We start from the raw sequence: 27965 nt of genomic DNA on the forward strand, positions 1-27965 counted from the left end.
GAATTCCTTCCTTCGGCTGGCCGCAGGCACCCAGGACCTGGGCCGGCTTCGCCTGGGCTGGCTGCAGCCTCAGGGGACTGTGGGTTGGCAGCTTCACCCGGGCCTCAGCCGCAGGTGCCTTGGACTGCGGGGCAGGAAGCTTGTCCCTCTCCTGGGCCACAGCCGCAGGCGCTGGCACCCGGGACCATGGGGTGGGCGGCTTGACCCTCTCCCAGGCCACAGGTGCAGAAGCAGCTGCTGGTGCCTGGGACCACAGGGACCGTGGGGTGTGCAGATTGTCCCTCTCCCAGGCCAGGGCACTGGCATAGGCCCAGCCACTGGCACCCGTGACCATGGGGCAGGCGGCTTGTCCCTCTCCTGGGCTGCAGCCCCAGCCGCTGGCACCCGGGACTGTGGGGCAGGCCGCTTGTCCCTTACCTGGGCCACAGGTGCAGCTGCTGGCACCCAAGACTGCGGGGACTGTGGGACATGCAGATTGTCCCTCTCTTGGGGTGGGGTGAGGTGCAGGCGCAGCCGCTGGCACCCTGGACCGCGAGGCGGGTGGTTTATCTGTCTCCTAGGCCGCAGTCCCAGCCACTGGCACCCAGGACCATGGAGTAGGCAGCAGCTCTCCCAGGCCACAGCATGACTGGTCCCCTTTCCTCTCTCCCCAGTGTTGAGTGTCTAAGCAGTTACAGTGTGATGGGGTGATGGCATGATGACATGAGGGTGTGACGACCATTTGTATATTAACTCTTTATTATATAGAACTAGAGGCCCAGTGCATGACATTCATGCACTGAGTGGGGGGGGGGGTCCCTCAGCCTGTCCTGTGCCCTCTCACAGTCCAGAATCCCTCAGCGGATGTCTGACTTCCAGTGGTGGCAGTCAGACATCCCCCGAGGGGTCCTTCGCACTGCACAGAGGCGGGAGAGGCTCCGCCACCGCTTCTGCACTCACCAGCCCTGAGCCCAGCTTCTGGCTGAGTGGCACTCCCCGTGTGGAAGCGCATTGACTATCAGGGGACAGCTCCTGTGTTGAGCATCTGCCCCCTGGTGGTCAGTGCATGTCATAGTGACTGGTCTTTCCGCCATTCGGTCTATTTGCACATTAGGGTTTTATTATATAGGATTATTTATAAATCAATCAAAATTATACCTATTTTTTCGTTAGATTGGCAGAAAATATTTTTTTTTTGGTGTGCTCAGAATTTTAGTAATTATTTTATGTGTGCCATAAGATGAAAAAGGTTGAAAACTCTGACCTAAAATGACATCATTTCCTGTACATTAGTGAAAGTTTGCAAACCACAAAACCCAAGCAATGTCATTATAACTGTTTGGTAGGAAGAGTCTGAAGAGGCCACTGAGGTTAGCAAGCACAAGGTTTCATCTCTAAATGAAATTGAATGGAGATAAAATACAACACTCAGAGCTGGTTACAACATGAAATTAATAACATTCCATTAATTGACAAGCCTTTCTATTTAACACATTTAATATTTTCATGAGAATATTAATAAATCTATTTTATAGATGAGGATATTTAGACATAGCTTGAAGAGTAGTTTTCTTTTCTTTTTTTTTTTTTTGTTGCATACCTACCTTTATCAACATACCCCGAGAGACTCTGTCTCAGAGATGTTGATGGAATTGATAAGCCCCCAAGGCCACACTGATAAAACTGAGCAAATTGGGCAGTGTTTGCACTGAATACATTTTTGTTAATCCTTTGACCTTGTTGAAACCAAGGGCCTTGTTCTCTGCTGTTGAACTCTTCTCTAATCTGGCATAAGCACTATGGTTTCAAACCCAAATGATAGAGAAGAACAGAAATGAATCAATTGTGACATTGAATATTTACTGCCAAGTGTTTGGAAACCCTTGAAGACAAAAGGATTATCTAGATACTGATATCATAAATTCCCAAAGCTTTCTCTTTTAAAAAAGTTATTGAATTTATTGGGGTGACTTAGTTAATAAAATTATATAGGTTACAGGTGTACAATTCTATAATACATCACCTGTATATTGTATTGTGTGTTCATAACCCAAAGTCAAGTCACCTTCTGTCACCATTCTATAACCAGGGCACAGTATTTTTCAAAGTTAACCATTTATCAACAAGAGCATTGCTTCATTTATCTATTTTTATAAAGAACAGCGCTTACAGGGTAAAATAAGATTGTTGTTAGAGTAACAAATTTGACAGTAAAATAGTAGTCAAGTTTTCAGGCAAATTTAAATTGGCTAGTTGAAACAAGCGAATATTCTAGAAAAATTAATTGTACTGGACAAAAAGGTGTTCCTAAAGTGTTAACTAAAATTTTTATTGGTACTTCATCTCATGATAAAATTGTGCACCATGTAATGAACCTAAAACAGTAATACTATAGAGCAAAAAATTAAAATGTAAAAGCCATCAAGACTGCATTATAAAATTTTCAAAAGCCTCCTAACATTTAAATAAAAAAAGGAGGGTATAGTAGAAGAATATCATGTAAGGAAAAATAACCTGTAAGTAAATTACATCTGGAAAATTAATACTTTAGAAAATTAATTGTAAGGCTAAAAGCAAGACACCCATGAAAAACACACAAGGTGTCAAAACAAGCCAGAGGAAAATCATTTGGGCAAAAAATGAAATAGGATCCCAAGTCAAATTTATAGAAAATATTCCTTTATTAACTTTTGGTCGAGAATATGTTTATATATTTTCAGAAAACAACTCCGAGACCATGTGGATTCCAGCAACAGAGAGGAATCGACAGGACTACTCCAGCCATGAAGACAGAAGAGAAGCAGTCCAGAGATGGAAGACGCTGACTTGGTCTTCCCATACTAGCAGTTAGCAGCTGTGCATCACTGCAGGTTGCCCAGGACCAAACCAGAGAGAGTCGGACCTGCATTACCACCATTTCTCCACCATCCAGAACTGTAATGTCAGTGCTGACATGTACACATAAGGAACTGTTGGACATTGTAATTGGGTCTCAAAAGAACTGTTGGCCCAGAAAGAAACTCACTACAGACTGATTCATTTCCTGTCACCATAACCATTATTGCTTGTCTCATTTTCGGTTCTTATAAGTGTATTTCTAATAGCACATGATCTCACTCATCTAGTGGAAATAATGAACAACATAGACTGATGAACAAGAACAGACCCAGAAACAAGGAAGCACGGATCAGACTGTCGGGCCTCAGAGGGAGGGTAGGGGAGGGTGGGGGTAAAGGGGAGAGATCAACCAAAGGACTTGTGTGCAAGCATATGCGCCTAAACCAGCGGTTGGGGACAACAGGGGGGTGGGGGCATGTGTGGGGAGGGGTGTGGGATGGGAATGGGGGCATGAGGACAAATATGTGATACCTTAATCAATAAAGAAATTTAAAAAAAAAACAGCACCCTTCTTCTCATATTAGTATTTTCATTGTTTATTGTCTCCTCAAGCTCAGTTGAATACATGAGTCATAACTGATAGTTCCTTAGACATGCTGCATCATCTGATGGCTTTGATTGAGGCAGAGGTTGCACTGTAAAGTATCTGCATCAGTCAAAGGGTCTGCAGACGAAATGCCTGGAAATGAGTGAATCATCAAGCATAACTTCTGGCTTCTATGAGCAATCTCAGCTCTCATTTGCACTAATGCAGCTTCCTCTCAAATAGCAGTGCATTTTTAATATGAAAATAGAATCATCTCATTTTAGAGCTGTAAGACTTCAGAGATCTTTGTACCTTCTATTTGAAATCTTGGAGGGGACACAAATAATCTAGTTAAGAGTTTTAATACAAGATCACATATAGTATTCAGTTTGAACCAGTATGTTTTTTTATTTTTTAAAATATATTTTATTGATTTTTTACAGAGAGGAAGGGAGAGGGATAGAGAGCTAGAAACATCGATGAGAGAGAATCATCGACCAGCTGCCTCCTGCACACCCCCTACCAGGGATGTGCCCGCAGCCAATGTACATGCCCTTGACCGGAATTGAACCTGGGACCTTTCAGTCCGCAGACCAACGCTCTATCCATTGAGCCAAACCGGTTTCGGCTGAACCAGTATGTTTTTAAGCATCCAATGCTATATCCTTCTCAAAATAACTTTTAAAGTTTCTATATCTGGTGAATGCAATACTATTCTGCTATCTCTTTCACTGATAAACGTTCACAGAAGTGGAAACAATTATAAGTTATGTTATGTTTACAGTTCTAAGAATATGTCAAGAAAACACAAATTATTGCTTTTTACTTTCAAAATATTTGAGTCTCTTTAGGCAGGTTATGTATGCCATAAAATTAAATATATTTTCTAATGAATGTTTAATATTATGAAAGGAAAAATAAAATCTATTTCTTACGTGATGAAAGACAACCAAGAGAATCCAAACCTTTGCATGATGTTCCATTCAAAACTGTCTCCATTATCATCTCAAATTAAAATGCTCCTTCTAGTTACATGTGTTCTCATTGTTTCTCTGTGTGCATTGATATTTATGGGATCAATATGTAATTTAGTATCAGTATGTTTAATCATAATCAGCCAGAGTGCTGTGTTTAGCTGAACCTATAAAATGTCCTATAATGATTCCAAAATGTTTAATTTAAGAATCACTGCCTCTGTGCATATGAATCAGAGACCTGCGTTTAATTATTGATAGCAATTAGTACACAGAAGCAGACAAACACCATCTGGTGGTAGAAATGGTTCTGTGGCTGATTCCCTTTCATTCACTCTTGCTTCTAAAATAATGCATCATTGATGGTGTTCCCCAGATAAGAAAATTGGTTTTCTTTCTATATCCCAACTACTGGAATTTCTGCCCCTTTGAACCCCACAGTATTAATAGGCATTGTTCTCTGGCTAAAATAAAACAATCGGAACTATGGGGTGGTCAACTGCATTTGGTCACCATAAGCAGATCTCAACAAAATTTTTCAGTAAGAATTCCTCACCCTGTATGTACGCATCTCATGAATAATAATAAGAATGATGTTAAAGAAGTTGAACCTCAAGGTCAGACATTCAGAACAAAAAGCAATGCTTAACATAAAACCATAGGAAATGCCAAATATTAACTAATTAGGTTCATATTTTATTCAGACAAGAACAGGTGCATGTGCACACGCACGTGTATGAGCCTGTGTGTGTATGTTGATGTATGGCTTAGGGAGACAACCTTCTTCTAGCTAGTGAAACATATAAAAGTAGTGAAATGAGGATAGAGGGAATTACCCTGCCTCCTCTTAAAGGGACCCACCATTGTCATTTCACCTTTGTAAACCTTTGTTCCCTCAGCACAACTACTGACACCCCATATGGAAATATGTACTAAGGCCCCAGAGCTGAGTCCTCTTTCCTCTTGTTCTTATTGTTTAACTCAACACATGTTCTCTGTTGTGCTCACTGGGCAGAACTGATTTATGTGCACAAATATCTTAATCCCTCCATCACTCGGGGTGGCTATGCTGGGTGCTAAGGCAGCCCAGCCTCCAGGGCACTCACCTCCAGCATCAACTAGCTTCATCTAGGACCACCTAGACCAGAGCTCCACAGTTTGCCACAAGGTCCCCTTTTCAACGGACATACTGTGTAAAATAGGACTTGCTATTCCATCTCACTGAGAAGAATGTAGTTAAGAGAGGATTCTGCCATGCAAACACCTACTTCATCAGCCAGTGACTGAGTGTTTAACAGCCTCCCGGGTGAAGGTGCCTAAGGAACTTCTGGAAGAAATTGTGGGTCAGGGCAGATACCAAAGTCAAAATGCAGCTGGAATAGAGGATGAAGGCTTTGGGAGGGTGATAGGCTGAGGTCTCAAATCTCTGACTGGTATGCCTAATTTGTATATGTCTGCCTTCACATATCAAGGGTGTCCCCCAAAAATGTATACACACTTTGAATACTTATAAAGGAAGTGTTTGTACTTCAACTGCCTTTTCAAACTTCCAGTAGCACTTTAGGATGAATTTCCTTTGTTCAAAGCTTAGTCTAGCAGAAAAGAAAGAAACATCAATTGAACTATCAGCTGTTAAAGTGTGTATACATGTTTTGGGACACCCTGTATTGACTTGTGTTCTTTTGCCGCTGATATGTCCTTAAATGGAGTCTAAGCGGGAGGATCAAGTAAAAGCAAACAACAGCAGTCAACTTTACAGTCTAATGAGGCCGAAAAAATGTGTATAAATAGGAAGTTTGAAGCTGCATCAGAGTTCTGAGTCATTTGTCCATTCACAATGGGCCCAACAATGGAGCCTAGTCTCATGGGAAGAGTAGCATGGAGGAGCCCAAAAGCCATACGCAAGTTATTGGGGATTGGCATCAGTCAGAGTCTGAAAGGAGACTTGAGGAAGCAGGAAGAGTGCCTGAGAATTTTCAGAGAGTGGGAGGAAATCAAGGCCCCAGCCCACATCTCTGACCTGGTCCAGTGGATTCAGACCACAAGCCACAAAGCCATGGGTGCCCATGGTGATGACTCAGGTGACATTTGCAAGGATAATAGCTAAGCAAGGAAAATCTGAGCACTCAAACCGAAATTTTATATACTTTATCTATTTGGCATAGTAGGTACTTTTTATCTATTTTTCACTTTAGATTTCCATAAAATATCTCTTCTTTTTTTTTTGTGGGGGGCGGGGGGAGACTTCAGTGAAGAAGGAAACTTTATTCAGTGCAATATATAAGATTTATTTTAAATAAAGAGTTCAAACATTAAAAGAGCCTCTAAAACACTATTTGCCTAGTCCACAAGGGTGATGGACACACAGCATCTCAGAAGCCAGACCTGGGTCCTGCTCAGGTGAGCAGTATGATTCACCTCCAAAGATGGATAGTGGCACATAGGCCTCAACTGCTCCTGCTGAGGTTCAATAACAGAAGTAGCCTCTGCTGAGCTGGTGTCTAGGAAAGAGAAGAACAAGGGCACAGCAGGGGCTGCCGAGGTAGACAGGACACTCCCAGAGACAGTGCAGAGTGTTGAGTGGGTTGGGGACATGGGCTGGTGTCTGCCTTACTCTCAGTGACTAAGGTTGGGGGGGGGGGCAGATTCTTGTATGTGACCTCTGCCAGCTGCAGGGGGTTTGATCAGACTGTGATTTTATGAGGAAAGATGCAGGGGTTCTTCATCCTATCCACAGACTTAATCCAATTTCCTTGAAGAGGTTAAAAGCATCACAGATCACCATACTCTTTTCTTTATACCTTGTCCCTGAACTATAGATAATTGTGGCTGCAGCAATTCATTAAATATTCATTTATTCAAACAGGAATTAGGAAAAGTCAAGACCAATGACATAGCTTCAGAGGGCAAATTTGTTCAAAAGGTCACCCACATAGGTGGTAATTTTGATTATAGAAAAATGACAAATTGAGCCAGGTCCTTGCTGCTAGGAATACATTCTAATTGTATTGTTCTAAAAAAGATGCAAAAGAAAAGGATGAATTCTTATGTGCTACAAACAGGTTCTTTTTGGGTGGCCTCTGCATTAGTAGAGAGAGCAGAAACCTTTCCTCTAAAATGATTTGCACAAACTGCTACTGTGTTCATGTAGGAGTGGGGCTTTGGAGAGTTTGTGTTTAAATGTCCAGGAAATGTGTTTGAGATTATGCCCAGTTTCCCATTTAATTCCTGCCCCCTTCCTCTCTGACTGAAGAAGGTGCCTTTGAAGGGAGTTGCCTCGGGGATGGGGTTCATAGGCAGGTTGATGAAAAGTAAGAAGGCAGTTTATCTAATTTTAAGTATAGTAACTCTTAGGAGCAATTAAAGTTAGAAATTATAATACAAAATGTCACATATGGTGAAGAATTTCAAAAGCTACATGAGGGCTGATGTCCAATTGAGTTCCTGAAAAAGGCCAACAGAGTATTTGTAATTCCTGACCATGTTATTGTGCATGACCCCCAGAGGGTCAGCAGAAGTACCTGATATGAATAAAAAGTGAAAAATTGTTTGCACAAAATTAGATCTGTGGCTTGCCCAGAATGGTAATAGCAACATCCAGAAAAATTCTTAGTGCAGATTTTTATAAAATTGATTGTTTTGTAAAATAGTTTATATTGAATGTTTTTACATTATAATGGTAGGTGAAGAAATATTACAAAATAAATAGATCATCATGAAATCTAGTTAAAACCATTGAGAGCTTATAGAAAAAACATGCTGGCTCATTAGAGAAATTCTTTAAAATGTGGCCCCATAAAGAATTTGCACAATGGAGAGAAGTCTTAAAATAATTAAATCTCAAGATTTGAATGTATTTTATTTTTTTTTCAATGACATTTTTTATTGAGGTATTATATGTGTACATATCTTATCATTACCCCCCCCCTACCCCACACCCATACATGCCCTCACCCCCCAGAGTTTTGCGTCCATTGTTTATGCTTATATGCATGCATACAAGTCCTTCGTTTGATTTCTTATCTCCCCCACCTCTCCCTAACTTTCCCCCTGTAATTTGAAAGTCTGTTTGTTGCTTTACTGTCTCTGTATCTATCTTTTTGTTCATCAGTTTATAATGTTCTTTATTATCCATAAATGAGTGAGATCATGTGGTATTTTTCTTTCATTGACTGGCTTATTTCACTTAGTATAATATTCTCCAATTCCATCCAGGTTGCTGCAAATTTTGAGAATTCCTTCTTTTTTATGGCAGCATAGTATTCCATTGTGTAGATGTACCACAGTTTTCTGATCCAGTCATCTGCTGACGGGCACCTAGGATTTGAATGTATTTTAAAGGTCATCTAGCCTAATGACTCAGTGTTAAAATAATCCAAATAAGATTCCTCACAGAGGGTTATTGTTTTCTGGACAAAACCAGGGGATCATGAGACATCTAGCATCATGGTTAAAGTGTGGCCTCAGGAGCCAAGCCGATCTCAAGTCCACCACTCAACAGTTACATAACTTTGGCAGGTGGCTTGACCACTGTAAGCCTCCATTTCTGCATGGGTAAAATGGACATACTAATAGTACAATTAATCCTCATTATTCATACTGTATATTTGTGAATTTGTTAACTCACTAAAATTTATTTGCAACCCCAAACTCGATACTCATAGTGCTTTTGTGGTCTGTCATGAACATGCCCAGAGCAATGAGAAGTTTGAACTGCCCAATGCTCACGTCCCCAGCAGAGGTCAAACAAGGCAACGCTCTGCCTCTTGTTCATTCTCCTACTGTAAACAATTGTCCTTTACATGATATATTTAGTGCCATACTTTATTCAGTTTTGTGCTTTTTGTTGGTGATTTTCTGCTTAAAATGGCTCCCAATTATAGTGCTGAAATGCTGTCTAGTGTTTCTAAACACAAGAAGGCTGTGATGAGCCTTGTGGGGAAAATATCTGTGCTAGCTAAGCTTCACTCAAGCATAAGTTATAGTGCTCTTAGCTGTGAGCTCAATGATAATGAAAGAACATAATGTATTAAATAAGATGTCTTTTAAACAGAAACACAAATAAAACAGGATTCTGTATTGATTTGTTGATGAAAATGTTGTGACCAGAGGCCCTAAGGAATGCAATCCTGTATTTCCCCTAGGAGCGTTGGTTCAGTATTTGCTAATTCAGTGCCTTTGGCAACTTTATCGAACATAGTTAACACAGATAAAAAGAATCTACTGTATTTAACTTACCTTGGAAATAATGCATTTTAAACTTTTCAGTACTAGAATTTGGCATGTGACATATAAAAAGCCTGTTTAATAAAAATGGACAATGTTATTAAACACAATATCATAAAGAAGCTTCTTCCATTGTCAGACATTTTACATTAATTACCTTGTTAACTTGTAGCTCCTATAAAATTGGTATGGGTGTGAGGCATTGTGATACAATAAAAAATGTATATTTAGTCGTTGTCCCACATTCAGGGCACAACATATTATAAAACTGTTGAAATTTTCTGTGTGATAGAGGTGATAGTAGCATCTTTTGTTATAGAATGTCATCTTTCTCCCTGGTTCCTGATACAGAGCTCCTAAAATCCTCAGAAATCCTGAGTGATGCGTGCCTTTGGTAAATGAATGAGATGACTCTTGGCTGAGAGACATTTTAGCTTCAGGATGGGCACTGGTCTCCTAAAAGCCCAATTGTGTGATTAGAAGGTTGGAATTTTCAAGCCCTACCCCCAGATCTCCAGGGAGGACAACAGGTTCAATCACCAATGACCAGTGATTTAATAGAGGGTGCCTATGTAATGAAACCTCCGTCAAAACTCCAAACAATGGGTTTGCAGAGCATCTGGAGTGGTGAAATGTCTAGGTGCTAGGAGGGTAACACACATGGAAGGGGCACAAAGGCCCATAATCCTTCTTCTATACCTTGCCCTATGCATCTATTACTCTGTGTAGTGAGTGTCAGAATTGAACAAAATTGTAGGTCACCCATGGTGACCAGAGAGTTGGAGAATTGGTTGATTGGAAAAGATTCCCCCTTATTGTTAGACTTTTATTGTTAGACTTGTTGTGAGTAGTAATAGATCAGGGTGCTATCTATATCTTTATTCAGGTGGCCATCGCAAGTAAACATGGTAAGATTGACAGGAAAGCCCTGCCTCTTTATTGGAGAACCTCTTATAAATCTGTGTTAATAAACACACTCATAAAATCAATTGAACATGGTCGCTTGACCAGTTAGAGATTCAACAGGAATAAACCTCTATCTTCAGTGCTTCAAGGTATTAGTGGGTGAAAGAGGTATAAATTAACCTGTGTGGTAACTTGGTATAGTGAAAAGAATGCTTGGATAATATGGCAAAAACAGGCGACCTGCTTACCAAGTGTGTGAAGTTTCTTATTCCTGGGAATACAACTTGATGACATTCCCCACATTTTCTTCTTCTTTTTAAAAATATATTTTTATTTATTTCAGAGAGGAAGGAAGAGGGAGAGAGAGATAGAAACATCAATGATGAGAGAATCATTGATCAGCTGCCTCCTGCACACCTCCCACTTGGGACCAAGCCCACAACCTGGGCATGTGCCCTGACCAGGAATCGAACCTCCTGGTTCATAGGTCAGTACTACCCACTGAGCAACACTAGCCAGGACCCATCTTTTCTTGACATGAAACTGAGTTTTACAAATGTAACATACATGGGAAGGATGCATGCCACTTCTAGGCTTGGCCGCTATACATTTTCCATATTTTTTCTTATAATGGCTTGATCCAAGCAAGACATTAGAAGCTGCTGGGGAAGCCGATGTCCTTTACTCTCACTTGGAGAGAATTGCCCACTGGGCAGGACTTCATCTTGGAACTCTTATCTGAGTGAGAAAGTTCGGTCATATCAGCTATTACGCATGCTGGTATTTGTTGCAACAAAAACATTAATTAACATAGCTAGAATTTTGAAAAGTTGAATTCTGGTATGGGCTCTATCATCAGATGGGGATGAGGTTTAAACTCAGATAAGGTTAATCTTGCCGTGTCTCAGCATCCTCCTTGGTAGAATGGCACTAATTAGCTTTTCTAACCCATCACCCAGGATCACAAGAGAGCCCTAATGAGATAATGGATCTGAGAGAACATTGAAAAGCATGACATTTGATATGTGTGCAAGGCACTATAAAATAATTTGGGGTGCCCCAGGTCTCTGAAAGTACCAGTAAATTGAATTGACACATCCACTCTGAACAACAGATCTTGCTTCTTCTACAGAGAAATGATTTTCTGCTCCGTTTCTGAAATTCTAATTAATATAGATGAAGCCACAGGATGTTCTGCAGAGAGAGTTAGAATGTGGTTCCAGAGAGCCCTGCCTCTCACCCCACAGAGGGAGATGCTCTCCTGTGCACAATTGTTCAAAGGAAGACACTAAATTAAAGAGTAAAGTTCAGCATAACCTAATCTATGACCTCACTCAGGCCTTAACCAGATTAATCTTACTGCCTGTAGTGGAGCGCAGATGAGAAAAACACCAAAGTGGGATGTGAACACTCAGCAAGATGGTGCTGAATGGCCTGCCTCTGAACACCAAGGTCAGTGCTTTGAAATTCACTAATCTGCTTTCCCATTTCTTTCCTTATAACTGCATATGTAGAATTGCCTTTGTAAAGTTTAATATAGGTATTCTTTTTTAACCTAAAAGGCACCGATATCAATTTAATTTTTCTGTGAGATGTAGAAAAATTTTCATATCACAGTCATTAGACTTAAAATCCACGCTGTTAAAAATTACCTCCTCCCCAGCCAGTGTGCTTTAGTGGTTGAGCATCGACCTATGAACCAGGAGGTCACGGTTCAATTCCCAGTCAGGGCACATGCCTGGATTTTGGGCTCAATCCCTAGTAGGGGGCATGCAGGAAGCAGCCAATCAATGATTCACTCTCTTCATTGATGTTTCTACCTCTCTCTCCCTGTCCCTTCCTCTCTGAAATCAATAAAAATATATTTTTAAAAATTACTTTCTGATGGAGTAAGACAAGTTATTTCCTTACAATTTGGCTATATCTGAGGCATCACTGTACATGTTCCAAAATTTCACCCCTCTCATCCCAGGCCCCACTTCACATCCACCTTCTTCAGCAATACAAATTCAGTGCTCCAAACTCCCATTTCTATAATGTTGTGTTGATTTTTAAGTATGTACGTTTTAAAATCTTTTTGGTTTTATTTTATAAAAAGGGCGTCATATTATATATAGTCTTCTAAGAATGAGTATTTTCACTTAATACTATATTGCTAGGGCTCATTCCTGTGATGTTATATCACTGTAGCCTATTTGTTTTGATGTTTGTATATGGTGGTAGGCAAAAAACAAACAAACAAACAAACAACAAAAAAACCTCAACCAAAGATGTCCCCATCCTAATCCCCAGAACCTGAGAATATCTTAAACTACATGGTAAAGGATAATTAAAGGTGTAGGTGAAAATAAGGTTGCTAAGATCCTTGTGATGTACAGATTATTCTGGATTATCTGCATGGGTCCTATGTTATCACACACATTCTTACAAATAGAAGAAGGAGGCTGGAGAAAGCATATCAGAGTCATTCCACATGAGAAAGACACCACCAGGCATTGATGGCTTTGAAGATGGAAGAAAGCAATGAGCCAAGAACTGCAGGAAACCACTAAAACCTGGAAAACGCAACACATTGATTCTTCCTTAGAAAGAAACACAACCCTGCTGACACCTTGATTTTAGCCCAGTGAGACTATTTCAGATTTCTGACCTCCACAGTAGTACAACAATACATTTGTGCTGTTTTGAGTAACTGCATTTTTTGGTAACTTGTTACATCAGCACATATATGTTTATACTGTAATTTGCTATTCTACTCTCCCATTGAGGTATAGTTGTGTTGTTTCTATGCTGTTGCTACTGTGCATGATGATTCTGAGAATGCTCATGTACAAATCTCTTTTTGCCCAGGTACAAGTTTTTCTCGTATGTGTTTACTTAGACACAAAATTGCTGGGTCGGTGGATACAAGAACAGTCTACTAGATAAATGGTCAAAAGAGATAAATTGAAACCATTATCCCAAATGCTTGTAAAAATTTGTATTCTAACCATAAATGTATACCAAATATATCCTCTTGTCATTGTTAAACTTTTTTTTTCTAATTGAATGGGTTCAAAATGTTAACTCATTGCAATCCTAATTTGCAATTCTCTGATTGTAGGTGATGTTGATCAAATTTTAGCTTGTTTACTGGTCATATGTGTTCCTTTTTCTAGAAATGTTTGTTTTACACCCCTGAGATGAAGATAGAAACTCATGTCGAATTTGCCTGATATTTCTAAAGCTGCATGAGTGAGTCAGAGTACAATGCTCACCTCACTCTGATATTCTACAAATTCTGATGCTTTTAAGGAGGTAAGGAGATGCAGAATGTTTTCACTATATCATTTCACTGAAAACGCTCCTCTGTGGACCTTTAACCACCCTGCCTCAAAAAATTGATTTTCTTTTCTTAAGGAGTTGGGGGGAAGATTAAAATGAAAAAAGGCGAGGAAGTTAAAATACAAGACCTGCTTTTTTAGAAAAGGGAAAACCGTCCAGGTCTCTTGAACAGACACCAAGACAGAACTAAGAAGCAAGAATTTAATAGAAAACTACCTGAGAGGGAAAATGAGGGGGGCACCAGGCAAGGCTGGCACAGCTGTCAGATCATGATGTAAATCTGACTCTGAGTGAAGGAAAGAGGGAAGGGAGGTTGGGTCTAGGCCTCCTAAGCCACTTTGCCATATAAGGAATGCTTGACAAGACTTTCAAGAAATCCGCAGGCCAAAGCCAGCATCAGAGGGACACCTGTATTCTCGGAACAGATCTGCCTTAGAATTAATGCTGAACTCTGTCTCTGGCTGCAGATAGCCCATGGGAGGCATGGCTTCAGTGCAAAAGCAGTCCTGGATATCAAAGCTCAGCCGCTTGGGCCTTTGGTCAGCTATGTTCCCTGTGATTGGAGGTGTATGAAGCCCTTTAACAAGCTGGGAAGCATTTGAATATCAGATTTCTGGCCCATCAATGATGGACATTTTCGAAGTAAAGAATAATGTGGTCAGAATGGAATTTGGGAAGATGACCTGAGCATTTCAGTTCTTGTGAATAAAGAGGACTCAATAGATATAAACTTTACCTATGATAAATGACAACCAAAGGATGTTTTAAAAATAAAACTTATGTACGGAAATGAAGTTGGTGAATAGTTGCCCGCAAACACAACACCCTTTGACTTCTGAAATCCTGTTATGGATTTCAAGTACCCTTAGTATTTATAACATTAATTTAGGCCTGAGTTAGGGTAGCTTTCTCTGGACAGGGCCAGAGAACAACTATTGTAGATTTGGAGGGCCAGGTACAACCACAATTATTCAATGCCACCTTTTAGTGTGAAAGCATTCATAGATAAAGAGGCATGGCTGGATTCCAATAAAACTTTATTTACAAAAGCAGGTGTCCACCTGGTTTGGCCCACAGGCCATAGTTTATAGCCACTGATTTAGAATTTCAAATAAATTACATCAGATCATACTGAAACTAAGGAGTTCAAGAGATAGGTGGTGCATTAAAGGACAGGGCTTTAGCATGGAACTCTGGGAACATCACTAAATAAAGAAAGGATGAAGGAAGAAGGCATGAAGGAAAACTTGCATAACTTTTCTTTTGTATTACCTTTTTAATCTTCTTTTTTCATGTTGAGGTTTCCTAGGGTCCCATTATCCTTTTATTTGGGGAACATATAAAGGTTGCTTTATGTTTTTCTCTTGGTGATTGTATCTATTTTTACCTTTGACTCCAAGTTAAAGAAATTTTTTTTTCAGAAAGTTCAGACATTTCTTTTCAGAAATTCTGACTTATATACTCCAATTGATCATACACAAGACCAGCTCCAGACAATATAAACTTAATATGTTTAACTCTCAGCTAATTTTCTTATCCAACCAACATCTTCAACCTCTGTACTCTCAAGGAAAACTAACACTTTAAACATCAAGCCAGTGTAGTTCCCTCAGTCTCATATGCAGTCAACAAACTCAGAACATGGTCTCTCCTTAAATATGTGTCCCTCTCTTCTGATATGGTCCATAACTTCAACATTTCTTACCTTGGAATATTGAAAACATATCTGGTCTATTTAGGCCCAGTGCCTCCTAATTTTTGTCCATCCTCCAGAATAATCTCACTTAAAATATAGTTGTATTGAACATTTAGAACTATTTATTTCTCAACACCTCCAACCCCAACAGTTATGTGCATCATGAGATTTAACAGCAACTGTTTGGAGTCTGTCTGAAAACACATGTTGCTTACCATTCCAAGAGCATTGAACAATAATTAAGATCAAAGCTGACAGAGAGGAAGCATTTCTCAAAGATTTTTTTGCATTAATTTCCCAAATCTTATTCTTTCAATGTCATTCTCCTCTTAGAATATAATCCCTACATCTATTTGATGGAAGAAAGTAAAAAGAACTTCTTGGGAAAAGTTGCTACTATAAGTTTACAGTTTCTTATCCATTCTAAGTCTCAATCATCTAAATTTCAAATTTTCTATTACAGTCATTTTCTTTTTCCCCTAACTATAAGGAAAAGTTTATTTAGAAATACACAATGATAGAAAGAGGTGAGCCACTGGTCTGCATGGGCTCAGGAAACAAGTTAAAGGAACAAAAAAAGGGCCCTTGGAATTTAGGAGAAATAAGCAGAGGTAATGCACTGCAGGAAGCAGTGGGGGAAAGATGCAGGTGTACTCCAGAGAGGTAGCACACTCCAGTCAGTTTCTTTCCAACAGCTTTGTTTATAAAGAGTTATGTCTGATCTCAACTGACTAGAAGAGAAGAGACAAAATAAGTACAATAATATATTTGATCATTATTCAAAATCAATTTCTTTAAGGTGAAATTCTTATTGTACCTTTTCTATGTGTAGATATGTTTAGATGTACAAACACCACTGTGTTACAAATGCCTATAGTATTCAGTACAGTAACATGCTGTACAAGCTTGTAGCCTAGGAGCAATTGGCTATACCATATAGCCCAGGTGTGTAGTAGGTTATGCCATCTAGATTTGTGTTAAGTACACTCTATGATGTTTGCACAATGACAAAATCACCTAAGGACACATTACTCAGAATGTATCCCCATTATTAAGTGACATATATGACTGTATAGCTTTAGGAAATCCAGAATAATATTTTCCCTTAGGCTTCAGATTTGAAAAGAGAGCCTAGAGCTAGACAACAGAGAGCCTCAAATGCCAAAGTAGGACATTTATACCTTTTATATTAGTATAGTTGCAATATCCCTTTATTATTAAAAAATTGAGAATACTCCTCACTATGTGAATATTTATTCATTCATAAGTTATATACATGTGGAACAAATACATTCAATCTTACATATACTTCTCCAGAGAGACATTCAGGGAATACTTTCTAACTCATTTTATACTCTTGATACCTAAACCTCTCAAGAAAAATATGAGAAAAGAAAATTATGGACCAATCTTGATCAAGAATATAAATGACAAAATTTACTAGTAAATGAAATGTAATTGAACTAAATCTAGCAATACATTTTAAAGGATGATAAGGCTCAATTAAACTCAGAAATGTAAATCTGGTTTAAAATTAAGAAAATCAAGTAATATAATTTACTACATGAAAGGATTAAAAGAGAGAAACTATATCTGCAAGTCAATACATGTAAAAAAATTGATAAAATTTAACAACCTACTGAGGATTAGAAAAAGAAAAACTAAACTCCTTTATGGCAAAGTAGGAAAGGAACAGATTTTTTTTTTATTCTGATGAAAATTATCCATAAACTACTCAAGGCAAACCTCATACTAAATAGTATTTTCTCTATATTATGAACTGGAATGTGCACTATAGCCTCACTTATTCAATAATATTCTAGGAGTTTTGGCTAGGGCTTTATGATGAGAGAAATACTATAGAAATATAATTGTTGAAAGGCAAGACATTAAATTGCTGTTATCCTTAAGAGTCAAAAATATATAATGTAAAACTTCAGTAGGATTGTAGTAGTTGAAATGGACTAGATTATCCTGTAATAACAAAGAACCACACAATTTCAGAAGCTTAAAAACAAAAAAGCTATATTTTACTCACAGTACATGTCTAACAAGGGTGAGCCAGACTGTGCTTATTTCATTTTCTCAGGGACCCAGCTGCTGGTGACCCAATTGAGACACAAGCTTCCGTACATGCTTTACAAGATATCCTTGTTGTGAGAGAGAAAATGCAAATTGAAGTTGATTACCAGCATTACATTTTTCCACCTAGAAGTGTCAAGTGTCATTTCCAGTCACATTTTATTTCATTGGTGAAGGCAAATCAAGAATATGCTTAACTGCAAATGGTGGAACCCTACCATGTTCCCAGATTGAAAGTTTGGTAAACATCAATAATGGTTAACATTAGATTCTGCATGTCAAATATTACAACTAACAAGACTTGTGTTTAACAAAATTGGATATATATATATATATATATATACATATATATATATATATACACACACACACACACACACACATATATATTTATATATATAAATTATGTGTATAACTGTTATATTTATAATTGTTATGGCAACTGCACATTCACTAGCAACAGTTAGAAACTATAATTTTAAAATGCTCATTTAATAATGTATAAAATATATAAACTTTTAGAAATAAATCTAACCAAAGATGCAAGGCTGGAATCAACAAAATTATAATACTTTTTAAGAGAAATTAAATAGGATTTAAATAAATAGAAGGATAAAATAGGCTACTAGAAGTCTATGGATCTGTATACTTAGTAATAAATAAATCAGCCTAACTTGGTCCTTGTGTTTCTTTGTTTTAAAAAATCTAACAAACGGTATATAACATTATAGGAAGAGAGAAGAACAAAGATTCCTTGAGAAAACCAACCAGATATATAATTTGTCCTACCAAATAAGATGAAGTTTTAGTAGTACATAAGATTAGCATTTGAAGTAGAGCTACAGAATAGAGCCTAAGAAGACCCATATATGTATTTGGAGATATAATTTATAAAGTTGTTGAACTTGTATTGGAGAACATTGATAAGAGTATGGATTTCATAATAAATGAGGCTTACATACATTATCCAAATTAAAATTTAATGCTTACCTATACCAAACATCCCTGTCTATGTCTGAAGCTTTCATTATAAGACCCACCAAACTCTATCATTGATCCTCTCTCCTTCATTACTCCTCTAGGTCATTAGATGTTCATTATGTTGGTGGACAAGAGAGATTTTCTTCTGGAATTGACAAACCAAGAGCATTTAATATTCTAAAACTCTATTGCCTCTGCCATTAATTTACAATGTCCATTTGAAACACACACACACACACACACACACACACACACACACACCCCTTCATTCTTTTCTGGACCTGCCTTAAAGCCATGCTTAGAGGTAAGGAGAAAGAAAACCATCCAGTATTCTATGCCTAAAGCATGGGGGAGTCCACAATTAAAAAAAAATCCTTGGAAAGAAAACATATTGATTACTATAGACCCACAAAAAACTGGAGACATAAGCACACTTTGGAACCGGATTATAATTTCCCATTTATGAGGCATCAGGTTCTTGTGTATGGGGGTGGGGGAGGCATGGGCAGTGGAAATAGGCAAGAACATATGCATTCAAGTAATATTAAAAAACAAAGATTGCAGCAATATAATGTAATGAGAAAATCACTGAGATTTTGAATATTGGTTGCTGGTAGACTCATCCCATTAGTGATGAAAATGAGATCAAGGGTAGTCATGAAGGGAACCAGGTTTAATGGTAAAGGTGATGCAATCAGAAATACCCAACAAGTCTTTAGAAAGGTAAGATTAAAACCCAGGGTCAAAACTGAGCTTCAACATGAAAATCCATACCTATTTACTTGATTATGGTCAGTAAATACTGGTCAACTCCAGGAATATATATGGGCCAAGACTACTGATTGAACTTGTTGAACTAACAAACCCTATCTTTTATGGAATCTAGTCTTATCAACAGTGAGAATTATTTATATAGACTAAGTCTGACAGCAGTTCTCCATAAGTTTAAAAAAAAAAAAAAAGAATTAACCCAGTTGGCATGGCTCAGTGGTTGCGTGGTTGAGCATCGATCTATGAACCAGGAGGTTCCATTCCTGGTCAAGGCACATGCCTGGGTTGCAGGCTCAATCCCCAGTGTGGGGTATGCAGGAGGCAGCCAATCAATGATTCTATATCATCACTGATGTTTCTATCTCTCTCTCCCTCTCCCTTCCACTCTAAAAAAAAGAATCAAAAGAAAAATGCAGCTTGGTTGGCTCAAAAGTGATACTAGACAAGACACAAAGATTTTTTCAACTTCATTCATGATGTTAATCATGAGTAATAGTGCTCATTGTATTTAAACATTATGATGTCCTTGTTTATTTATTATAATTCCATCAAAACCTAACTCTGAATAACATGTTACTGTTTAAAGATAACTTAAACTGGGTGCCAATGGAAAGAAAAAAGGAACACTAATTTGAAAAAAAAATATATTCACTCCTAAGTTTATTGCAACATTAATTGTTATAGCCAAGATATGAAAGCCACATAGGTATCCATCAACAGATGAATGGATAGAGAAGATATACACTGAATGGCCAGATTATTATGATCTCTGAACGCATAATAATCTGGCCATTCAGTGTATATACTATATAATAAAAGGCTAATATGCAAATTGTCCCCTCGACCAGGAGTTCGACCAGCAGGCAGGCCGGCCAACTGCCCATGTCCCCTCCCCCTGGCCAGGCTGGTCGGACTCCACCCATGCATGAATTCATGCACCGGGCCTCTAATATATATATATATACACTGAGTGGCCAGATTATTATGCGTTCAGAGATCTTAATAATCTGGCCACTCAGTGTATATGTAATGGAATATTGCACAGCAAAATATATATATTTTTTGGCCGCCGAAAACCGTATATTCCCTTCCTGTTCTCCCGCCATTCCCTAGCTTGTCGTGCATTCTTTCCAAAAATCGGGACTTTTTTAAAATGCCGTGGGACGCGGGACAAATTGTTAAAAATCGGGACTGTCCCGCCAAAAGCGGGACGTCTGGTCACCTTACTCTAGATCCATCCATATATATATTCACATTTGAGACAACATGGATGGATCTAGAGTAAGGTGACCAGACGTCCCGCTTTTGGCGGGACAGTCCCGATTTTTAACAATTTGTCCCGCGTCCCACGGCATTTTAAAAAAGTCCCGATTTTTGGAAAGAATGCACGACAAGCTAGGGAATGGCGGGAGAACGGGAAGGGAATATACGGTTTTCGGCGGCCATGTGGCTATTTAGCCAGGATATGAGTTTTATATTATTTTTGTCAATTTTATAATGTTAAACTTTAATGATAACAAATAATTGTTGAGAACTGATTATCGAGAACTGCTTATCAAAGTTCGCATTGTTGATCAGTTGTTAGAATTCGACCACCATTGTTTGGACTTAATGAACAATGGCATTTTTTTGGGATTGGCAATGACGAAAACATTTTGTAACTGTCTCTCAGACGATACACATCGTACTGCGTGCTAGTAAGCTAGTTAAACAAGTGATGTCATTACAAATCAGCTATTCAGATAATTTAGGTAAGTAATTTATTTATTTATTTCATAAATACATAAATTTTCTTGAATTTAGCAGACAGTACTCGTATATTTATATTTTATAGTGGCCGCAAAAAGTCTAGCGCCAGCCTTGAAAGTGACACTTATGACTTACATTACAGCAAATTCAGAGGAAAAATAATACAAGTTAGTATTGTTATTATTTAGAAAGAAATATAGGATTAAAATTAAAATAATTTTTTAAATATAGTTACTTTATAACAATCAAATTAATTTAATTTATAAACTAACAATAAAATATGTTCATGTAATTATGTACCTACTTACTGTGTTTTTAAGCAATATGTATATAATAATTTATAATATAACTTTAAATTATTTTTTTTAGATTTTTAACATAATGAGTAAGAAAAGAGGATGCAAATTCAATGATGATCTAAGAAGTGAATTTCCTTTTATTAAAAAAACCAAAAGCGATTACAATATAGACCAAATGCGATTACAATATAGACCAAATTTTTAATCAAGAATCACCCCGCCCTACCCCCCCACCCCCCACCCCCGGTCAATGGTGTCCCGCTTTACCAATGTTAAAATCTGGTCACCTTAATCTAGAGGGCATTATGCTAAGTGAAATATGTAAAGCAGAGATAGGCAAATGCCATGAGGTTTCACTTACATATAAACTCTAAAAAAAGGAAACAAATGGGAAAAAACACACAAAGCAAAGCAAACTCATAGAAACAGAGGCCAAAGGGATGATTACCAGAATGGAAGGGGTAAAGGATAGGTGAAAAGGTGAAGGAGAATGTAGTTAAGGACAAGTGACAAGTTTGCAAGGTGGGGTGATCGCTTGGCAAGGCATAAATCACTATACTGTACACCTAAAACTAATATAATCAATATAATATTGTGCTGGAAACCGATCATTGTCCCACTAATAGAGAGATGTGGACAGGGAATCCGGAAGGCTGGTCAACCTTAAAAGCTCTGAAAGGTCGGAGCTAATCGCTCATTGTTTAGTTGAGACATTGGTAGCTGAAGCAGCCTCCACCTGTTAGTTTTATGTAAATTCTTGCTGATTGGCTATTATTGGAATTTCCTGCCTAAAGGATATGGGTGTATCCCATAACCGTAATAAAAGGGATAGCAAAGCCAGAGTGGGGTGTAGTCCTCCCCCTAGAGGTGGGCTCCTGCCTGGCCCCCAATATTCCCAAATTAATACTTTTCTTGTCTCTTTCATTTGTGTGCGGCCTTCTCCAGAACCTGAACCCTGAACCACATGGGACGTGAAAGGGGTTCCCACAATATTGTATATCAACTATACTTAAATAAAAAAATAAAGAAAATGAAAACCTAAACAATAGACTTTTCATCTATATAATTACAAAAAAAAAAAAAAAATCACAGCCGAAACCGGTTTGGCTCAGTGGATAGAGAGTCGGCCTGCGGACTGAAAGGTCCCAGGTTCGATTCTGGTCAAGGGCATGTACATTGGTTGCGGGCACGTCCCCAGTAGGGGGTGTGCAGGAGGCAGCTGGTCGATGTTTCTCTCTCATAGATGTTTCTAGCTCTCTATCCCTCTCCCTTCCTCTCTGTAAAAAATCAATAAAATATATTTTAAAAAATCACAGAAAAGCAGGGAGAGTAGAACCTACAGGAGTGGGAGCAGGGAGAGAATATTTTGAAGGAGGATCTCAGGACAAGGCATTGGCAAATGTTTTAAGAAAGAGAATTATGCCCAGCAGTATGGCTCAGTGGATTGAGCATAGTCCTATGCACACCAAGAGGCTCCATCTCCAATAGGGGGCATGCAGGAGACAGCTAATTAATGTTTCTCTCTCATCAGCATTACTACCTCTCTCTCCCTTCCTCTTTCTAAAATCAATAAAAACATATTTTTTAAAAAGAAAGAGAATTATGAAATTCTTCTAAGGTACTTATATGTGGGTGTAGGTATTAACTATGCCATTATATGCACAGGTTTGTACTTACATGAATATACATCATACGTGGAGACAATTATTTTAATGGGGATATTTAGAAAACACCTCCAGCAAAGTCAAAAGTAAATTGTGTGGTGCATTACACTTACCAGGGCATGTTATTTTAGCTAATGCATTTTACCTTTATGGTAATTATCAACCACTTATGTTTTATGGGTAAAGCCCTATGGCATAATGCTCAGTCTACTTTGCATAACTATGATGATTTGCACTCCTTCTTAATACAGCCTAAATGTTTTTATCTTTTTGCAATTTATCTTATTCTCTAGTGGTGGTTCAAAATATTGGGCCTGCATCCAAGGTATTGTTGCAGAATATGAGTTATCCAATAATACTAATAAAATGTGCATTTTCTTTGATTTATTTTTTTCTGCTTTCTTGCTTCAATAGCTGAACATTTCTTTAGCTAGCATTCAGTTAATTAAAAAGCCTGTAGCAGGGCATGGGATATGCCCACAAGAAAACCTCAAGCAGTGCAGATGGCCCCACCTCTGCACTCAGAAGCAGAAAAGTAGTGTGTGAAACAGCTGTGGGCTGGGAGGCTCTGGGTGGGCTCTGCCTTCTGGCATGCAATAAGAAGAGTGAATCTGATTTGAATCTCTGGTGCTCAGATCAATTAATGCCATGCTAAACAGCTTTCCAGCTGCAGGAGTGTTCAAAATTTCCTCTTTGCAGCCATAATTTTTTGCTGAAGTCATGTGCCACCTGGAATGATGCATGTGGTACATATTGCCCAGAAAGCTGTGGCTCTGTGAATCTGGGTACAGAGGATGTACAAATTGGAGGAAGAAGAGGCAATGGTACCTAGATGTTTTCTAAGAATCCCCACTTGATCTCTATAGAGAAACCTTAAGGTGTGGGGTTGCACCTTTACTCATTTTTCCTTCCAGGTCCTCATATACCAGAATTTTGGAAGAGTCTAGCATCGTATAGCCTAATTGCAATCAGCTTTTACCTTATATTGTAGAAGCAATAAATATTGACCCACTGGAAATGCATTCCAATGTACTCCCCTGTCCTCAATTGCAAACACAAAGAATCAAATTACTAAGGGGCACAGAATTCAGCTCCTCCTCCTCCTCCTCCTCCTTTTTTTTTTTTTTTTTTTTTTTTTTTTTAGCATAAGGAATCTAGCCGTAAAAGCAAACTGAAAATCAAATCAATAACCCTGTGATAGTCTCAAGGGCCTGTTAGAGGAAAAGATATCTCAACCCAGTCAAGAAATGCAAAGCTGGTTGAGGTAGAGTCTCCACACACCAGTGATTGAATCAAGTGTTTGGATATCACTTTGAAATTAGACATAATTCAGAGGAGATTGTTCTTAAGATTATTTTATCTCTGTATAGGCAAGTTACCACTCCACCCTACAAATCAGCCAATGAACAATCAGAACATTAACAAAGAAAAAGATGAGATGAGATGGTCCCAACAGCTATTCCCAGTCAATTTCCTTCTATGCTTGTCTTCAACACTCTATGTAATCTAGCTAGATTTCTGTTATCCCTGTTATGCATTGGTGGAAAGAGAGAGTTTGTTTGAACTGAAGAATTCAGGGTAATGTGAAGCTTTTATCTCATAGAGCATGGTTTGCATAATAAATAATTAAGAAATTAATAACAACAAAATGACTGGTTTTATAGGGAAAAATGTATTTGTATCTAAAAGAGAACCATCTTCTGCTGAGAGAGCTTATTATACTTCATTTATAAGCCAACAATGTAGTTACAGTATTTATCTATCACTGTAATAAGAAAACCACAGCAGCTTTTGTCCCTAATTACAATTATGGTGCTTTTTATTCAAGAACCAAACACAGATTTTTGTTTTTAAAATGCCTTTATTTTTACTGCTTAAATTAGGAATACATTGATATACAAGTCACTGTGTCAAGATTCAGAGTAGAAAAATGCAATCAGGGTTTAGATAACAAATGAGCAAGAACACATGGTCATTATAGCTGTTAGTAGAAAACCCTTCAGTAAAGCCCTTATTCTCATCTCATTTATGTGTCTATATTACAACTTTGCATCTAAGAGACTTAAATAGGAGGTGAAAAACCCATGAGACATCTATACTAATAAAAGGGTAAAATGCTAATTAAACCGGACATCTTTCGGATATCCTTCCAGTCAAAGCCACGGTGGCGGGGCTGAGGCAGAGGTGGTTAGGGGCGACCAGGCTGGCAGGGGAGAGCAGTTAGGGGCAACCAGGCCTGCAGGGGTGAGCAGTTAGGGGCAACCAAGCTGGCAGGGGAGGGCAGTAAGGGGTGACCAGGCTGGCAGGGGAGGCAAGTTAGGGGTGATCAGGCCAGCAGGGAAGGGCAGTTATGGCTGACCAGGCAGACAGGCAGAATGGTTAGGGATGATCAGGCAGGCAGGCAGGTAAGCAGTTAGGAGCCAGTGGTCCTGGATTGTGAGAGGGATATCCAAGGGGTCCCAGAATGGAGAGGTTGCAGGCTGGGCTGAGGGACCCCTCTCCTATGCACAAATTTTTTGTACTGGGCCTCTAGTGTAAGTATAAATAAATTAAGTAACTAATGTCCAGGAAGTGGTCTTTACATTGGATATAATAAAACTACCCAGGAAATGCCTCTACAAAAGTTGTCATTTATCTTGAGTCAAACAAAAATTTGTTTAGCAAGAAGATCACACTATAATTTTTTTTTCAAATGAACAACTAGTTTTAAAAAGATGTTGCATGAAATTCCAATGGGTTGTCAAGCAACAATTTTCTCAGTGATGTCCTTTACCACTTGTAACAGAGGTTCTGTAGCAAATATTCTTATTTTCCTTTTAATTCAAAAGTAGTTTCCCTGAGCCTAGGTGCCTGTCAGCAGAAGACTGGGTCAGAAAACTATGGTACATCTACACAATGGAATACTATGCTGCCATAAAAAAGAAGGAATTCTTACCATTTGCAGCAACCTGGATGGAACTGGAGAGCATTATGCTAAGTGAAATAAGCCAGTCAATGAAAGAAAAATACCACATGATCTCACTCATTTGTGGATAATAAAGAACATTATAAACTGATGAACAAAAAAATAGATACAGAGGCAGTAAAGCATCAAACAGACTGTCACATTACAGCGGGAAGGTTAGGGAGAGGTTGGGGAGATAAGAGATCAACCGAAGGACTTGTATGCATGCATATAAGCATAACCAGTGGATGCGAGACACTGGGGGGTGAGGGCATGTATGGGAGTTGGGTGGGGTGGGGCAATGGGAAGATATGTACACATGTAATACCTTAATTTAAAAAATGGAAAAAAGTAATATAATTTGGAAAGAAAAAATAAACTGTCCCTTTTTTATTTGCCAACAACAAAAAATTAAATAAAATAAAAATGGGTAAATGCAAAAAAAAAAAAAGTAGTTTCCCTGGCTAGATGTACTTCCAACCAATTATTAGGTCAGTAAGTCATATCTTAAGGTAGTGAGTCTGGGTCATAAATGAGTTAGAAGTTTGTTATAATTATATTAATTTAGATTCCTAGAAATAAAAAGCATAATGGTCAATCTTAAGAGAGAATCCATTTATAAATATATTTTATTTTCAAATACTGAAAATTTCTGCTGAGATTTAAAGCTAAATTTACCTACTAAAATTGGGTGCATATCCTTTATTTTATGATTAATGAATTTTCCTGGGTTATCTATGATTGGAACTAACTGTCAGAATGCTGACATCATGGCTATGCCTTTTCAGATAAAAGGTGGGGTTCTTAGAACCTAGCTGTGTTCTGATGAATACATCAATGATGTGAGAAAATCATTGATCAGCTGTCTCCTACATGCCCCACACCAGGGATCAAGCCAGCAACCCAGGCATGTGCCCTGAACAGGAATTGAACCATGACCTCCTGGTTCCTAGGTCAACTCTTAACCTCTGAGCCATGCTGACCGGGTTAAACCAAGAATTCTTACTTAATCTTTGTTTCATGTTCAGGTCTTCTTGTGAACTCTTAAAAATTGTGTTCAAAATTGTGTGTGTGTGTGTGTGTGTGTGTGTGTGTGTGTGTGTGTGTGTGTGTGAAGGCTACCACCCTCACCACTATATACCTCTGAACCGAGGATAGACCATTGGCTAAAGAATAAATGTTTCCTTTCTGATATAATGGGGAGAGCATGGCTAAAGTCAGACAGAACTGGCTCCCCTGTTCTTGCTAGTAAACTGAGCAGATCAACTCAGCTCAGAGTCTCCAGTGTGGGGGCAGCTAGCACATGGGGTGTCTGTGAGTATTACCAAAAGGAACATCTTCCTCCTCCAGGCTGAGGCAAGCCCTGCCAAGCCCAAGAGGGAATTCAGCTCCATGTGGCTCTGTGACTTTGTGTAGGATACCACCTACATGCTCCTTATTAATAACACAGGAATCATTTGTTCAAAACTCCTTCCTTATTAAGAGTTGGGCTCAGTCTTAAGCACTGAGGAGGCAGATGTTGACAAATCAGACACAAACTTCTTTTGAAGTTTATATTCTGGGTGATGGTGGTTGGAGAGTGGGTTTGGAGAGAGATGACAATGAAAGATAACACTTAAAGGATGTCCTGAAAAATTAAAGAGAAAGGAGAGAGAGGGAAAGAGAAAGGAAGGGCAGGAGGGAAGGAGGGAGGCGGTAGAGAGAAAGAGAGAAGGGAAAGGAAGGGAAAGGAAGGGAAGGGAAAGAATCTATATAATTAACATTTTCCTTGGCATATAGTAGGGACTTAGATGTGGTTTTATATTCTGAAAAATGTAACATACTAGCAGAACATTATTAGGAAAAATAATTCTAGGAACATTCTAGGAATTTCAAAGTGTTCTCATATGCCATGACACTGCAAATGCTTTTCAAATCATTAAAAGAACACAGTGCTTTAAATCACA

The 27965-nt window shown here is 38.5% G+C and overlaps 1 protein-coding gene across 4 annotated transcripts in view; it reads right to left on the bottom strand.

Annotated features, from left to right (window-relative positions):
- SYT4 (synaptotagmin 4) overlaps window positions 1–27965 on the bottom strand; it is a 276953-nt gene that overhangs the window by 19029 nt on the left and 229959 nt on the right. For 3 of the 4 annotated variants that reach the window (XM_079784843.1, XM_079784842.1, XM_079784844.1), the window contains 2 exons: window positions 18602–18737; window positions 17568–17679 (listed from right to left, as the gene is read on the bottom strand). The exons of the other annotated variant lie outside the window; for it this stretch is intronic. In XM_079784843.1, the coding sequence (XP_079640969.1) occupies window positions 17568–17574 (7 nt within the window). In that variant the 5' untranslated portion in view covers window positions 17575–17679; window positions 18602–18737. The remainder of the gene's footprint in view (window positions 1–17567; window positions 17680–18601; window positions 18738–27965) is intronic. 4 annotated transcript variants of the gene reach the window in all.

The sequence above is a fragment of the Cnephaeus nilssonii genome (assembly GCF_951640355.1).
Source record: "Cnephaeus nilssonii genome assembly, chromosome: 11".
NCBI lineage: Eukaryota > Metazoa > Chordata > Mammalia > Chiroptera > Vespertilionidae > Cnephaeus > Cnephaeus nilssonii.